The following is a 14,755-nucleotide window of genomic DNA, read 5'->3' on the forward strand; positions in this document are numbered from 1 at the left end:
ACACATGTCTTAACAAGTTTTATGCTTGTTGGGCTCAAACTTAATTAAGTAAACTGAGATGGTCTTAAAATTAATTCCACACTTATAATTGATGTTCTCTTAACTACACTTGCCCTACTGTCTTGATTTCGATGTGGAGAATTTTAACACATTGGTTTGTTACTATTGCGCTAACATTTGGCCCAATATATAGGATTGTCGACAGCGTTTGGATAGGGCTACAATGAGCTATGATCAGGTAATGTCTTAACTTCTACTAATACCTCCGATCCGAATTAATTGACGCAACCTCTATACAATGTTGTATAGAGGATGCGTCCATTAATTCAGATCGGAGGGAGTATGTCATTATCTATTTTTGTTGTTTATTTCTTCATGTTGCCCTGTGGTGCACCATGAATAAATGAATTATCTGACCTTTTTCTGAATACCATGTGGTTTGAATATATTTTTTAATATTTCTTCCTATTGCTATCTTGCTTCTCAGGCCCGTGAAAAATTTGTGTCAGTGCGGAAAGGGACTAGAGCAGAAGTAGTGACCGGACTTGAGGAGGTAAACTGTGACAACTTTTCCGTAGTGGATGTAATTTAGTGTGCACGCTACCTTCCTAATCCCGTTTTACAGGATCTACACAATGGCAAGTCAGCTTTCGAGAGATCCCGCTTTAACTTAGTATGTATCACCATTTTTTCTTCATATAGCATTGTTATGTATATTATGTAACCATGCCAATGATTCTCCTGCAATGTAAGGAATTCAGGTTCATGCCCTTGCAAACATTGAAGCAAAGAAGAAGTACGAGTTCTTGGAATCAATAAGCGCGGTGATGGATGCCCATCTAAGATATTTTAAGCAGGCATGGATACTCTCGACAGTTTAAGCGATCTTTGTTGTATTGTTGGTTGAGACCTTGATTTTTTTTTCTTTGTTCTAGGGATTCGAGCTACTGAGCCAAATGGAACCGTTCATTCACCAGGTTTAATAATCACTCCTTTGGCATATTGGTTTTAACTGATAATTATGATAACCAGGAATGCGTTGACCATAACTTATCGATGAATTTGCTAACTGCAATGTCTTAATGCAGGTTCTAACATATGCGCAGCAATCAAAAGAAATGGCTATGAATGAGCAAGATAAACTTGCAAAGAGAATTCAAGAGTTCAGAACTCAAGAAGAAATAGCAAACTTGAGAATGGCTAGTAATGTAAACACATCTACGAGTGGTGATGGCATACATGTTGTTGGTCTTCAATCCTATAAAAAGATTGAAGCCTTAATGCAGTCAACTGCCAATGGCCAGGTAGTTAATTATCCATTGTCGAGTAAAGAATCATAAATAATAGGCTAAAATACTAGAAATTATATGGATGCTGCATTGCTTCCCCACATAATGGTTTGGAGAGAACATTTAGCCCAGAGATAATACACATGCCTAGTGCCGATGAACTTTTTTTTTTCTACTGGTGCTTGATTTGTTTAGGCACCTGTTCCCCACATAATGACTGTTTGGCTCAAAATCTAGTACTCTACTCTTCTTTTATCCTCTTATTATAATTAAATCAGCTACATGTTCATTATATTTTCCATTTGTAATTATTTTCTGGAGTCTGTTGCTTTTCCTGAATATTTTTCTTTTACCAGGTTGAAATAATTAAACAAGGTTATCTCTTTAAGCGTTCTGAAAATCTACGAGGAGAATGGAAGAGGAGGTATTTTGTTCTTGACAGCCATGGGACTCTGTACTACTACGGGAACAAGGGAAATAAACAATCGGTATGGTTAGCAATTTGATCATGGCTGTCTATTTAAAACTTGGCACACTAAGTATCCTGAGCTCTCACCTTTTGCTTGCGTGAGTTGGTAAACTTATGTTTTGTAGAAATATATGTTTCGTCTTATTCATAGTTATAATTGATTTTTTCGTTGTAAATCAGCTATATTTGTGATAAACATTATGTTTTCTAGTATCTAATCCTTGATCATGGTTTTTATGACTCTTACTTACTGTGCCATTTTCCTCTTTCAATTAGAATATGATCTAGTATTGTTTATGTTTGGTGATTAATCATTCTCTGTGTGGAAGGTTGGTGATTAATCATTCTCTGTGTGGAAGGTATCAGACTGATGCACATTTTCCCCATCAAGTGGATTAATTTTAAAAATGAGTTACAGCGGGGATCTTCCCCACTGTCTTTTGGCTAAAAAAAAGTGGATTAATTTTCTAAGGGCTATGTCACTACAGTGTAATTTGTGCTCTACAAAGTTTCTGCGCAATTGGTGATTAGAGTGGGGATATGATAGATTGTTTAAGTGCGGCGTTTGAGAAGTTATGCCGTAAATGTGTTATATAATTCACCATAAGCAGCTGTTATTTGTTATTTATTGTATACTTACCTTGTTTTGTTCTTTGGAAGCAAGGAGTGGCATCACAGCAAACTGCTGAACCGACTGGTGTATTTAGTCGCTTCAGATTCTTAAATCCAAAAGCTTCATCTCAGGGGGATGATTCTCTTTCATGTCGTACAATTAATCTCAGAACTTCAACAATTAAGATGGATGCTGAAGAAAATGATTTAAGATTTTGCTTCAGAGTAATCACTCCCATGAAGGCATACACTTTACAGGTAATTGTAACTGTTACCCCTTAAACGTTGAGCGTTCTGTATATAGCACAAATTTTAGGGTTTGAAGAAAAACAGTGTTTTGAGATGTCAGAAGAAAAACACATTGTTATGAACTTATGATATTCATTTTTCGAGAAGTGATGCCATATGTTTCCTGAGATCCAATTTTCGCTTTGTTGATGGCAGGCGGAGACAGAGGCTGACCAAAAGGACTGGATCGAAAAAATAACAGGAGTTATTGCATCACTGCTGAATTCACCATTTTCGCATCAGGTTTGCTCCGGTCTTCTCTTTTGTTGCATTCTACAGAAACACTTGGTTAGCTGTATCAAAATCTATCTAAAAAACCTGCTTAACTGTTTGGTAGCAAACTTCAGATATCTTATTGCAGCATTTGCTTTTCATAATCATTTTACTAGTGCTTGACCTGCCTTAAGATTGGCTCCATTTTAGTGCAATTGCATACATGCGAAAAACAGTTCCTCTTCAAGTGAGTATATATTACATAAAACCACCACATGTGGGGCAGCCTTCAAACATAACCACCACTTTTGGGAAAATTTGCTAAAAGCACTACTTCTGGGGCAGGAAGTGAAAACTTACACTGATGATCGGGTTCAGTGGTTTCGAGAGCAAATCCGGCATGCTGGGCCTGCATGTAAGAGCTGACGTGGCTTAGCTTACGAAAACGCTATGTTGAGGTGGATGTGGGGCCAACTTGTTAGCTCTCATCTTCTTCCCAGCCTCTTCTCCATCCCGCTTCTGAGCCTCTGCCCTCTCTTGAGTGAGCGCCATCATCACTGGCATTCCGGCCATGCTGAGCCACTCCACATAACACAGGAGCTCCACCACAAAACCAAGAGGAAGTGACATCAGCCAAATTTGAAGCCTGTCTCCATCGTTGGAATTTGCCTTCTCATTCCAAACTCTGACCGTGGCATCCACACCATGATCTCCTTCTCTGGTGTGTATTAGGACGATTCCCATACACAATCTCTCTCTTTCAGTTTAGTGATTCAACAGTTGTAGCCTTGCTCCTGTGCATGACTGACATCACATCGACTCCTGGTCTCATTTTAGCCATCTGTGGGGTTCCCATGCATTGCTGGCATCGCATCGGCTCCTGGTTCCAAAAGTGGTGGTTATGTTTGAAGGCTGTCCCAAGTGTAGTGGTTTTATGTAGTTCGCTATCTTCAAGTTAGTACTATACTGATTTTATCCTGATTTCATCTTATTTCAGCCGCCATATGGGAATCTAGCAGCAGAAAGTCATGGTTCTGCAAGTTCTCTTGATTCTGCTGCATCTCTTGAAGAGAGCAAAAGTTCAGAAGCACACAGTGATGCAATAAACCATCTCAGGAATATCCCTGGAAACGACAGTTGTGCAGAATGTCGTTCTCCAGATCCTGATTGGGCATCTCTAAACTTGGGTATTCTTATTTGCATCGAGTGCTCAGGGGCTCACAGGAATCTTGGAGTCCATATTTCAAAGGTGCAATATCCAATCTTTATTTTTAGCACATTTACTTTTTTTGGCACCTTATTTACGTTACAACTTGATCAGTATACATTGGGTTGGCCCTGTCATCCCCAGAAAGATTTTGTACTTGAAATGATTGGAGTTATTAACTTAGTGATAGCACTAGCGTAAAGCTGTAAAATAGCAGCGTAATACTGTCCACTGCCGCCGATCACTATTGAAGATGGTTGACAGAACTCAATGCGAACTATGGGCTGCCTTTTTCTGCAATGTTAGTACTTGGTATCCTGTCAAAGTATCTTTATGAACTGAAGGATCTAGATTCTTTTGGTTCACCAGAAGATCTGTCCTTTTTTCCTCGATTGATCTGTCTTCTCAATCGACATTACCTTCCCGCAGTTGCAGTCCAATTTCGAATTCTGAAACTGCCATGTCTTTGCCAGAAAAGGTTCACATACCTTGTTGTAATACATGTAGCTATTATATTTCCCTTTGCTGGTACTGACGTAATAATGAATTGTACTTACCACTTAGTCCAACTCCGACTTAGGAATATGTTTTCATACCATGTATATTATATATTGTAGATATTAGCATATATTTCTGTATACTCGGTCAAACTTAATATAGTTTGACTTAGGACAAAACTAGAACTTCAAGTAATGTGGAACAGAGGGAGTATTTGTTAATGAGTATAAGATGTTCATAACTATGTGAATACGCCAATCTTTGCTGTATATGATATTTTGCGGGCTTGTGATATATAGGGTTTTAATAGTCTTTTGATTTAGACATTATACCATATCAAGGTCACTATTTCAACAGTGCAGCTGATGTTCTTATTTGATGTAGGTTCGATCCTTGAGATTGGATGTGAAAATATGGGAGCCAGTAATTATTGATTTGTTTCGTGCACTTGGAAATGATTACAATAATTCCATTTGGGAAGCTTTGCTTCCAAAAGAAGATCAAGGGTATGTTCAAGCAATATACGTATCGTGTTAACTAGTTCTTCTACTCAAGTTTTAAACATTTCTCGTCCTAGCTACTCCCTCTTCTAAACATCGATAAGCTGTGGGAGATGACTGTTAACAAATTTGGGCTAAACGGATCATGTGTACCTGTACAGATTGTTTGTACTTATACATGTACCGTTTACAATTATTTGAGCTCTCTGGAAGTCTGGAATTCGTTTATTTATAGAGTGAACTTAGGATTGAATTTCCAATCAATTTTCAGTGTGTACTGAAATTCATTATGTGACAGGGTGCTCAATGAATTAGCTAGGTTACCCTGATATGTTGGGGAGTCGCGGTGTCAGCTTCCTGATACGTATCCAGTACTGATACACCCTGATATGTATAGAGAAGTATTGGAATAATTCTTTTCGAAAACATAGTTATAGGAATAGTTTTCTTTTGGCAAAGAAAAGATACTTGCTGATACTCCGTCAATACTCCACTACACACTCTGATATGCCATCTCCCTCTCATTGGGTGAGCGAAAAGCCATTGATTTGAGGGATCAGTTGTGTTCTTGTTGATCGAGGCCAACAGTGGGGTAGAGTTCCAGAGATGCTGGTGCTTTGCGAAGCAGGCGTGGTGTGGCCACCAACCAGATCTGGGTGTGTGTGTGGAGGAGGGATAAGATGGGGATAGTGGAAGCGAAGGTGCTTTCTACTTTGTAAATGCTAATGCTAATAATACTTATTTACTAGGGCAATGATATTACTTCGGGTCCTCATCTGTGGGTTTGAGTCTAGTCTTATTGACTTTATTATTCTTATCTTCTACCAAGTAGCCAGAAGATAATCTTTCAATTTGATACCGCATTGACCATATATTTATACTCTTATAAAGATCGGAGTTGGTGGCGGTCTTCACCCTCAGAGACTACCTTACGTTGCCAAGAACTTAATTGCCACAATTATTATACATTATATATAGTACACAGATGTATCATGGTTGATAACATTTATGTATATTTTGATATATTTTTCAATTGCAAAAGACTAGGTACTATGATGATACAACCGTTTAAACAATTCATGCAGTAAAAATAAAACGTTTTCTACAGTAAAACAGTAGAGTAACTCCTATGTATATTTTTTATAAATAAAGGGAGACATATTAACAGGGTTACATGAGCAATTAGCCCATATGTACACTAGATTACAAGCCCAAAATGGCCACACTTATTGAAGGGAGTCTAGCCAAGCAAGTAAAGAGGCTTGAAGAGGGGCCTTAAAAATAAGCTTCTTAGCAATGCATGAGCAATTAACTCCCGTAGCAGCGCAATTAACTTCCATAATGACACTACGAGTATTTAGTACTCCCTCCATTCCTAAATATTTGTCTTTTTAGAGATTTCAAATGGACTACCACATACGGGGCAAACTTTGCTCTTGTCTCCTATCTAATTAATTTCTCGACAGTGACTTATTGTGTAATATTATTTAATTCCATGCAGAATGGATGAGTCAAATAGCGCTATCCTGTTCATGGAAAAGCCTAAACCTACTGATGCATTCTCAATAAAGGAAAGGTTCATACAATCAAAGGTAAGCTCTTCTGTGCTGTCTGTGCGACTAAGCCTAGTAGCACGTTCTCAGTGTTAGGAAAATATGCAACTTGGTATTATCAGGAGGCTAAAGCCATCATATATACATGTACAAGTGGGAGGCCAAAGGCCAGAATGCAAAAGGCCAAAGGCCACCATAAATATAACTCTTAACACCCCCCCTCAAACTCATGGTGGATCCACAACACTGAGTTTGGAGAGGTAAAAACCATGTTGCACTCTATTCTGGGCCTTCGTGAATAAGTCCGCCAACTGCAATTCGGAAGGCACATACTGAAGAGCAATAATGATCCTGAACAACAGCGCGCACAAAGAAAGCATCAACCCCAATAATGCTTGGTAAGCTCATGCTTCACAGGATCCTGCGCAATACTGATAGCACCTGTACTGTCTGACAAGAGGGTAGTAGGTGTAGTAACAGAAACACCAAAATCCTCAAGCGACCATCGTAACCAAGTCACCTCTGCCGTCAAGCCATAGCTCGCAACTCAGCCTCTGCACTCAAACGGAAAACTGTAGTCTGTTTCTTTGTCTTCCAGGCAATGAGAGAACCACCAAGAAAAACATAGTAAGCAGATAGTGAACGGCGATCCGAGGGATCACTAGCCCATGTAGCATCCGAATAGGCTTGGAGCTGTAGCGAGCTAGAACTGGGAAAGAAGAGACGATGAGAGATCGTGCCACGAAGATATCGTAGAACACAAAGAAGATGACTATAGTGAACCAAAGTGGGAGCAGAAACAAACTGACTATTCTATGGGCAGGATAGGAGATATCCGGACGAGTGACAGCGAGATAGACAAGACTCCCAACAAGATGACGATAACGTGTCAGATCAGACAAGGGCTCACCATCAGAAGCACGAAGGTGAACATTGAGCTCCATAGGAGTATCAGCGGTGCGCTCATCACTAAGAGCCGCATGAGTGAGAAGATCTTGGATATACTTTTCTTGGGAAATAAAGAAGCCATCAGAGGTAGAAGAAACCTCAATCCCAAGAAAGTAGCAAAAAGGACCAAGATCCGACATACGAAACTGCTCACTAAGACGTGCCTTGACAAAGGCAATGTACTCAGAGTCATCACCAGTGATGATCATGTCATCAACATATAGAAGAAGAGTCCTACCACGAGGAGAAGGGTGGACAAACAACGCTGGATCATGAACACTGGGCGAAAAACCAGCGGCAGTCACCACAGAGGCGAAGCGCTCAAACCAAGCAGGGGGGCTTGCTTAAGGCCATAGAGAGAGCGACGAAGACGACAAACCATGCCATCAAGAACTGAATACCCAGGTGGTGGTTGCATATAAACTTCCTCACGCAACTCACCATTTAGAAAGGCATTCTTCACATCAAGCTGAGACAGACCAATGGCGAACAGAGGCCACGGCGAGAAGTGTGCGAACAGTGGTCATATGGGTCACAGGAGCAAAAATCTAATCGTAATCACGACCATGCTCCTGCTGAAAACCACGAGCCACAAGATGAGCTTTATAACGCTAAAGAGAACCATCAGAGCGAGTCTTAATCTTATAGACCCACTTAAAAGTGATGGGACGAACACGGGGAGGAAGAGAAACCAGATCCCACGTGCCAGTGCGCTCAAGGGCGGCAATCTCCTCTGCCATCGCAAGCTGCCATTCAGGATGAACGACAACATCTCGATAAGAAGTCGGCTCAAGGACGGTCGAAAGACCATAGTGAGAAGGAGAATATCGGTTAGGGGAGGGGGGGACAAGGCCAAGAGCGAAGACCATAAGTCAGACTGAGAGGAGGAAGACGCACCAGAAATAGACTCACCCACAACACGTGGACGACGAGTATAATGAAAAGGAAAGGAGGGAAGAGGTGGAACCACTGGAGGTGGAGACGGGGAATGTATCAGTGATGAAGGTGGAGAAGTGGAAGGTATTAGTGATGAAGGTGGAGAAGTGAAAGGTGTCGATGATGAAGGTGGAGAGTCATGCGAGGAGGGCGAAGAAGAACCCATAGAAGAGGATGGCGTCCGATCTGCAACAGCGGGACGAGGAGTAGGAATAATGGGCGAGGAGTAAGAAAAGAGATGTCCTCCGTGGAAAAGGTAGGAGAGGATGGACGCGGGTAGAAGGGACGAGACCAAGGTTTTTGAGTCGCGACTTGGCGAGTTGCCGCGAGCCCTGCGGCTCGGCGTATAGTCGACGAAAGTCGCTGTATAGTCGCGAGTCGTCCTGATTTTTGGAAAACGACTTGGCGATTAGTCGGCGACTATACAGCGACTAATCAGCGACTCAAAAACCATGGACGAGACTCATCAAAGGCCACATCCCAGGAAATAAGCATTCGACGACCGATAGGATCCCAACACCGATAGCCCTTATGCTCATCACTATATCCAAGAAAGACACACTCAATAGACCGAGCGGTCAGTTTGGTGCGTTCACGAGGGGCAAGCAAAGCATAGCAAACCCAACCAAACAAATGAAGCGCCGAATAATCAGGAGAACGACCAGAAAGACGCTCGAGAGGAATACCACCATGTAGAGCAGCAGATGGCTGAATATGGATGAGATAGGTGGAAGTGGTAATAGCCTCAGCCCAGAAGTGAGGCGGAAGAGGCGGCGATCATCATTGCACGCACCGTCTCAAGAAGGTGACGATGCTTGCGCTCAGCCACACCATTTTGAGTATGAGCACCAGGGAAAGAGAACTGAGTAAGAGTACCCTGCTCAGCAAGGAAATCTCGCAGTGCATGGGAGATATACTCACGAGCTGAATCTGCGCGAAAAACATGAATAGGAGCGAAAAGCTGTGTATGAACCATTGCAGCAAATTTTTTGTATATAGATAAGACCTCACTACGAGATGACATGAAATAAATCCAAGTGTACCAAGAAAAATCATTTATAAAGATAATATAGTAGCGATGACCCCCTTTCGAAGCGAAGGGAGCCGGACCCCAAACATCGGAGTTAATGAGATCAAAAGGGCGCTTGGACACCGACTCACTGTGAGGATAGGGTAGCTGAATCTGCTTACCGAGCCTACAACCCAGATAATCCAACAAAGCGTTACCGGAGACAGACCCTAGAACACCGCGATGAACCAAAGACGAGAGACGAGAACCACACAGATGGCCAAGACGATGATGCCACTGTTGAAAAGAACTAGTAGATGCAGCAACAGGGGCTGCGACATTGGCGCCGGTGGCAGTGGAGGGAAGACGAAGCCAATCAAGCTCCCAGAGACCATCAGGGCGTTGAGGGCCAGCACCAAGCAGAGCGCCTGTGCGACGATCCTGTACAGAACACGGATCAAAGTCGAGAGTGACCCTACAACTAGAGTCAACAATCTGACCTCTAGATATGAGCTGCATGGTAAGTCGAGGAACATGAGCGACAGAGGGAACATGAAATGAAGAAGTGCTAAGAGTGCATCGACTAGCTACAGGGAGGGGAGTGCCATCAGCCGTAAGAACATGAATAAGTAGAAGGTGGTTTCTCAATGCCAGAAGAGTTGGTCACGGGAACTGCAGAACCTGTCGGTGAAGAATCCCAAGCAACAAGCAGGCGTCGCAGCTGCGCAATCTCACGCGCAGATAAGGACACAACAGAGGAGGTCGAGGTAGAAACACCTGCTGATGGTGAGCAGTCGCCACCACCCGTGGAAGTGGCGTGTAGAGTCGACCGAGAGTAGCAAGTCGACATAGAGCCACATGTGGAAGCCACTGGGGGAGTCGACATAGAGCGATCACCGCTGCGTGTGGAATCCGCGGGAGGAGTCGGTGTAGAGCGGTCACCGCCGCGCGCGGAAGCCGCGGGAGGTGTCCGCGTAGAGCGATCACCCCCGCGCGTGGAAGCCGCTGGAAGAGTCAACATAGAGTGGTCACCGCCACGCGCGGAAGCCGCGGGAGGAGTCGATGTAGAGCGGTCACCGCCGCGCGCGGAAGCCATGGGAGGAGTCGACGTAGAGAGCCCACCACACCTTGCTGAAAAAGCCGGAGGGGACAACGTCACATGTGGACGAGCACCAAGGACCGGGAGACGGCGCGTGTGCGAGACGGGATCAACATAGGGAACACCGGATGGCAACGACATATTTTTTTATTTTGTGGGAGAAGGCAATTAGACCAAGCAGCTCAGCCCACGTGAACTGAGCCCAGCCGAACAGAGCAGCACAAGCAGGCTCAAAAAAGAACGCACGATCACGCGCACGATGCAGCAGGCAGAGCAGGGCAGAGGCCGCGCGTCCACTCGCACGATGCAGCGGGCGGAGCAGGGCAGAGGTCGGGCGCGGCCAGCGAACAAGGCAGCGGGCAGAGATCGGGCACGGCCGGAAGGGCAGCTGCAGGTTGAGGAGATCGGGAAGTTGGGCCGCCAACGGCGGAGTTAGCAGCGGCAGATCAGCACGGCGGCCGGTGCAACGGGGTGGGCGGCACAGAGGAGCGCGCGTGGGTCAGCAGGGAAACAGGGATCCGGCGGCTGGCGAGCAGGATCCGGCGGCTGGCGCACGGAATCTGGCGGTTGGGCGAAGATCTGCAGGACGGACGGCCAAATCCTGACGCGGCCGCAGCAAGTCTTCACGGGAGAGGAGCAGCCGATCGAAGGGAGTAGTCCAGCAGCCAAGATCAGAAGGAATCGGGGCAGATCGGGAGTGGCAACTGGATCGAGACGGATCACAGGGAAGGATGAGCGACGCCGAGAGCAACAGCGAGCGTGAGATGGATCAGAAGCACGAGTTGCGCGTGCGAAAAAATACCTAGAGCTCTAATACCATGTTAGGGAAATATGCAACTTGGTATTATCAGGAGGCCAAAGGCCAGAATGCAAAAGGCCAAAGGCCACCATAAATATAACTCTAACACTCAGTAGCTAATATATGGCGAGTCGGGCATTTGCTGATTGAAGTTTCCAAAAGGCAATCTTTCTGTGTTTATGAACATTGTACTAGTGGTTATTCTGCTGTAGTGTCGGTTATTTTAGTTTGTAAAACTTCTGGGCTTTAGTGAGCCAATCATCCAATATATTGTTAGAGGAGCCTGGCAGCCTGATGTGCTAGCATAAGATTTCTGGAATTAGTATCCACAAAATGGCTGTTTGACTATAATATTTGAGTTGAAATCGACAAATTACATCACAATTAATGTAATGGCTGACTAGAAACTTCAAGCTTTCATGTTGAGTCTGTATCCAATGAAGTAATGCTGTCATTTCCCTGCAGATACTTTGGACTTTTGGGGATTAATAATATTTAGCTTCATGTATGAATTATGATATTGACTATACTGCTGTTCCTCCAGCAGTTTTCACTATTCTACCGATCAACTTCTGTACGTTATTCCATAATTCTTTCTCATAAATGATCTGTGCAGTACGTGGACAAACTTCTTATTGCCAAAGACGCCAATCAAATTACCATTGGTATACTGGAAGCTATAAGGACAAATGATGTGAGAGCAGTGTATCGCATTCTTGTGTTGGCTGATGCAAGCCCTAACATGACATACGATGAGTTGAACAACGACGTTAATCATGTTCTACCAGTAACAGACAGGAAATTATTTGATCCAGCCTCTTGTGAGAAAATAGAGGATTCCGGGAGACCGGAAGGTTGTCTGCAAGGCTGCTCCTTATTGCACTTGGCATGTCAACATGGTCATCCTGTACTAGTGGAGCTTCTGCTACTTATGGGCGCGGATATTAATAAGCGGGATTTCCATGGACGGACACCATTGCACCATTGTGTCCAAAAGAGTAATGATGCCCTTACCAAGCATCTACTGAAGAGGTAAGGTTGCATTCCTGCTGTATAGTCATCTGTTAATTATATTCCAATATATTTTCAGTGCTTGGACATGTAATGATTGCTCATGCCAAGAGCTCCATGTTTCCACTTGAATACATAATGTTTCAGCATTGAAGTACACTGATTTCTTTACAAGAAGACCGTACTTTTCTCTCTCAAAAAAGATTGGTTGTCTTTTTCATTTCATTCACCATAATAACTAGGCATTGAGAAATTTAGACGCAGATATGATACTTCTTTTGGGGATTTTGAGAACGTGTTTGCTAGATTTTATCATTTTAACAAATATTTAAAACAAATGTGACTGGTGTCTTGTAAGATACTACCTCCGTAAACTAGTACTCCCTTTGTCCCAAAATAACTGTCTCAACTTTAGTACAAAGTTGGGACACTTACTTTGGGACGGAGGGAGTATAAGACATTTTAGATCACTAAAATAGTGATCTAAAACGTCTTGTATTAGTTTACAGAGGGAATACTTGGAATCATTGAAGTTTCTATCATCCTGTGTCCAGGTTCACCGATCACTGTAAAAAAGCAACCATGAAAGTTTTTATCATTTTAGTTGAAAGACTTCATATGCCATCTTCAGTCAACAATATGGTCAATCACACCAATATAGTGGCCACCATAGCGCTCTGCCTCCAGTAGATCAGGCGACAGTGATGTGTATAGTGGTTTCACTTGCTTGTGTGGTTTTAATTGGTGTCTGTTCCAGATCACATATGATAAATTTCAACAGACTAGTACAAATTGTGGAAGCAGTATGCAGAACACATTCTATTTTGTTTTTTCTTATTATTACTATGATGTCCTGTCAACATCCTCTCATTTGCCTTTGGAGACCATGAAAATGATAAATTCTGAGTCCATTTTGTTTCAGTAATTTTGTTTTAATTGGGCTCCCTTTTTCACAGGGGTGCAAGAACAACAATTAAAGATGGCGGGGGCCTGACTGCTTTGGAGAGAAGAATGGAGCTTGGAGCAATAACAGATGAAGACTTGTTCATATTATTTGTGAGGTAGGACCGATAGTAGGGCTCAAAAGCCATTTTTTTACAGAAGTACTCACACCATTTGGGTGTTTTACTGTTTCCGGAACTTCAATCTGAACTCTCCAAGTTTCTATATTTTGATGATCTCTAGGAAGTAAAAAGTGCATGTTTCAGGAAAGATGGGATCAAACATCAGCGATTAAACGCTGAACCAACATTTCTCTATGAAATTAATCTGAGCGGGTTCTCCGTATTCGGCAAAAAACGAGCAATTAATTTTAGTCCTCTAGTTTGCTCATAATAAATATTTGTTTAATAAAAGCGTGCTCTATGGGAAATTAGCTAGGATTGATGGCATGCAACTTCCATGGGCTCAATGATCTGCTATTTTTCTACATCAACTGAACCACTAATTGAGTTACTGTGATCAACTTGGTTGGAAAACATGTGGATTTGAATAAAGTACGTGTGCAGGTGATTGTGGAACAATACTCCTAGGTTGTGCCGCTGTAGCCGTAGCAAGCAAAGCTCGTCTGTATCTGAAGGAGGCGTCGTGCCACCTGTTTTAGCATCTTCTACACTTTTACATCGGAAGACAAGACAAAACACTTACTGGAGATTATTGTATCTGACCTTTGCACTGCGTCGCTCCTTTGTATTACAACTATAGGCTAGTAGTTTGTATGATTTCCCTTTTGTGAAGCATATCATACTATACCATATATACATTTGGGCAATGTAAGCCTGTTTTATCTTGCGGCATCGTGCTGATTTGCAATTGTATTTGGTATTCTGAATCTTAGTGATCAGTTGTTCGCTACTGTTCTTAATGGCATCACAAGGTTAAAAAGTTGCACTAGCGTAAAATCATGGTTCTACCTCTCCGTAATGATCTTACCTAAGCAGTTCCGCTGTCGCCTCACACCACAAGTTAGCTATACAAAATCCACTAAGAAGATTCTCCCTCTGTTCACAAATATAAGATGTCTTGGATATTTCAATATAGTCTACATACACGAGTGGACAAACACACTTAAAATATGTCTATATGCATCTAATTCACAAAAAAGTTAGAACATCTTATATTTGTACAGAGGGAGTACAAAATAAGGTTCTAATTTCTAACTAAACTAATCTGAGCTGCTCATCTAGCACGTAGAAGCCACTGTATGGAAGAGTGGCGGTTTTGTACGAGAGTCTTGCAGTGAGTAAAACACTGACGGACCGTGCCTGTACTTGGTAAACAGATCCTTCAAAGGTCACAAACATCCTCGTTATCATGGCTTCTTT

At 42.8% G+C, this 14,755-nt stretch overlaps 1 protein-coding gene across 3 annotated transcripts; it reads left to right on the forward strand.

Annotated features, from left to right (window-relative positions):
- The first annotated feature begins 185 nt into the window (after positions 1-185).
- LOC119317198 (ADP-ribosylation factor GTPase-activating protein AGD2-like) lies at positions 186-14,285 on the forward strand. Of its 3 annotated transcripts, XM_037591621.1 has the most exons (15): positions 186-238; positions 488-553; positions 626-673; positions 762-857; positions 936-977; positions 1,089-1,304; positions 1,646-1,777; positions 2,419-2,628; positions 2,815-2,901; positions 3,869-4,120; positions 4,961-5,082; positions 6,578-6,668; positions 12,037-12,452; positions 13,388-13,492; positions 13,940-14,285. In XM_037591621.1, the coding sequence occupies exons 1-15, from the start codon at positions 224-226 to the stop codon at positions 13,941-13,943; spliced, it is 1,902 nt and encodes a 633-aa protein (XP_037447518.1). In that variant the 5' UTR covers positions 186-223; the 3' UTR covers positions 13,944-14,285. The 3 variants fall into 3 exon arrangements, with proteins under 3 accessions (XP_037447518.1, XP_037447519.1, XP_037447520.1); XM_037591622.1 differs by lacking the exon at positions 13,940-14,285 and having other exon boundaries at positions 13,388-13,496; XM_037591623.1 differs by lacking the exon at positions 186-238 and having other exon boundaries at positions 505-553; positions 754-857.
- The last annotated feature ends 470 nt before the right edge of the window (positions 14,286-14,755 follow it).

The sequence above is a fragment of the Triticum dicoccoides genome, chromosome 6A (assembly GCF_002162155.2).
Source record: "Triticum dicoccoides isolate Atlit2015 ecotype Zavitan chromosome 6A, WEW_v2.0, whole genome shotgun sequence".
In the NCBI taxonomy this organism is placed as follows: domain Eukaryota; kingdom Viridiplantae; phylum Streptophyta; class Magnoliopsida; order Poales; family Poaceae; genus Triticum; species Triticum dicoccoides.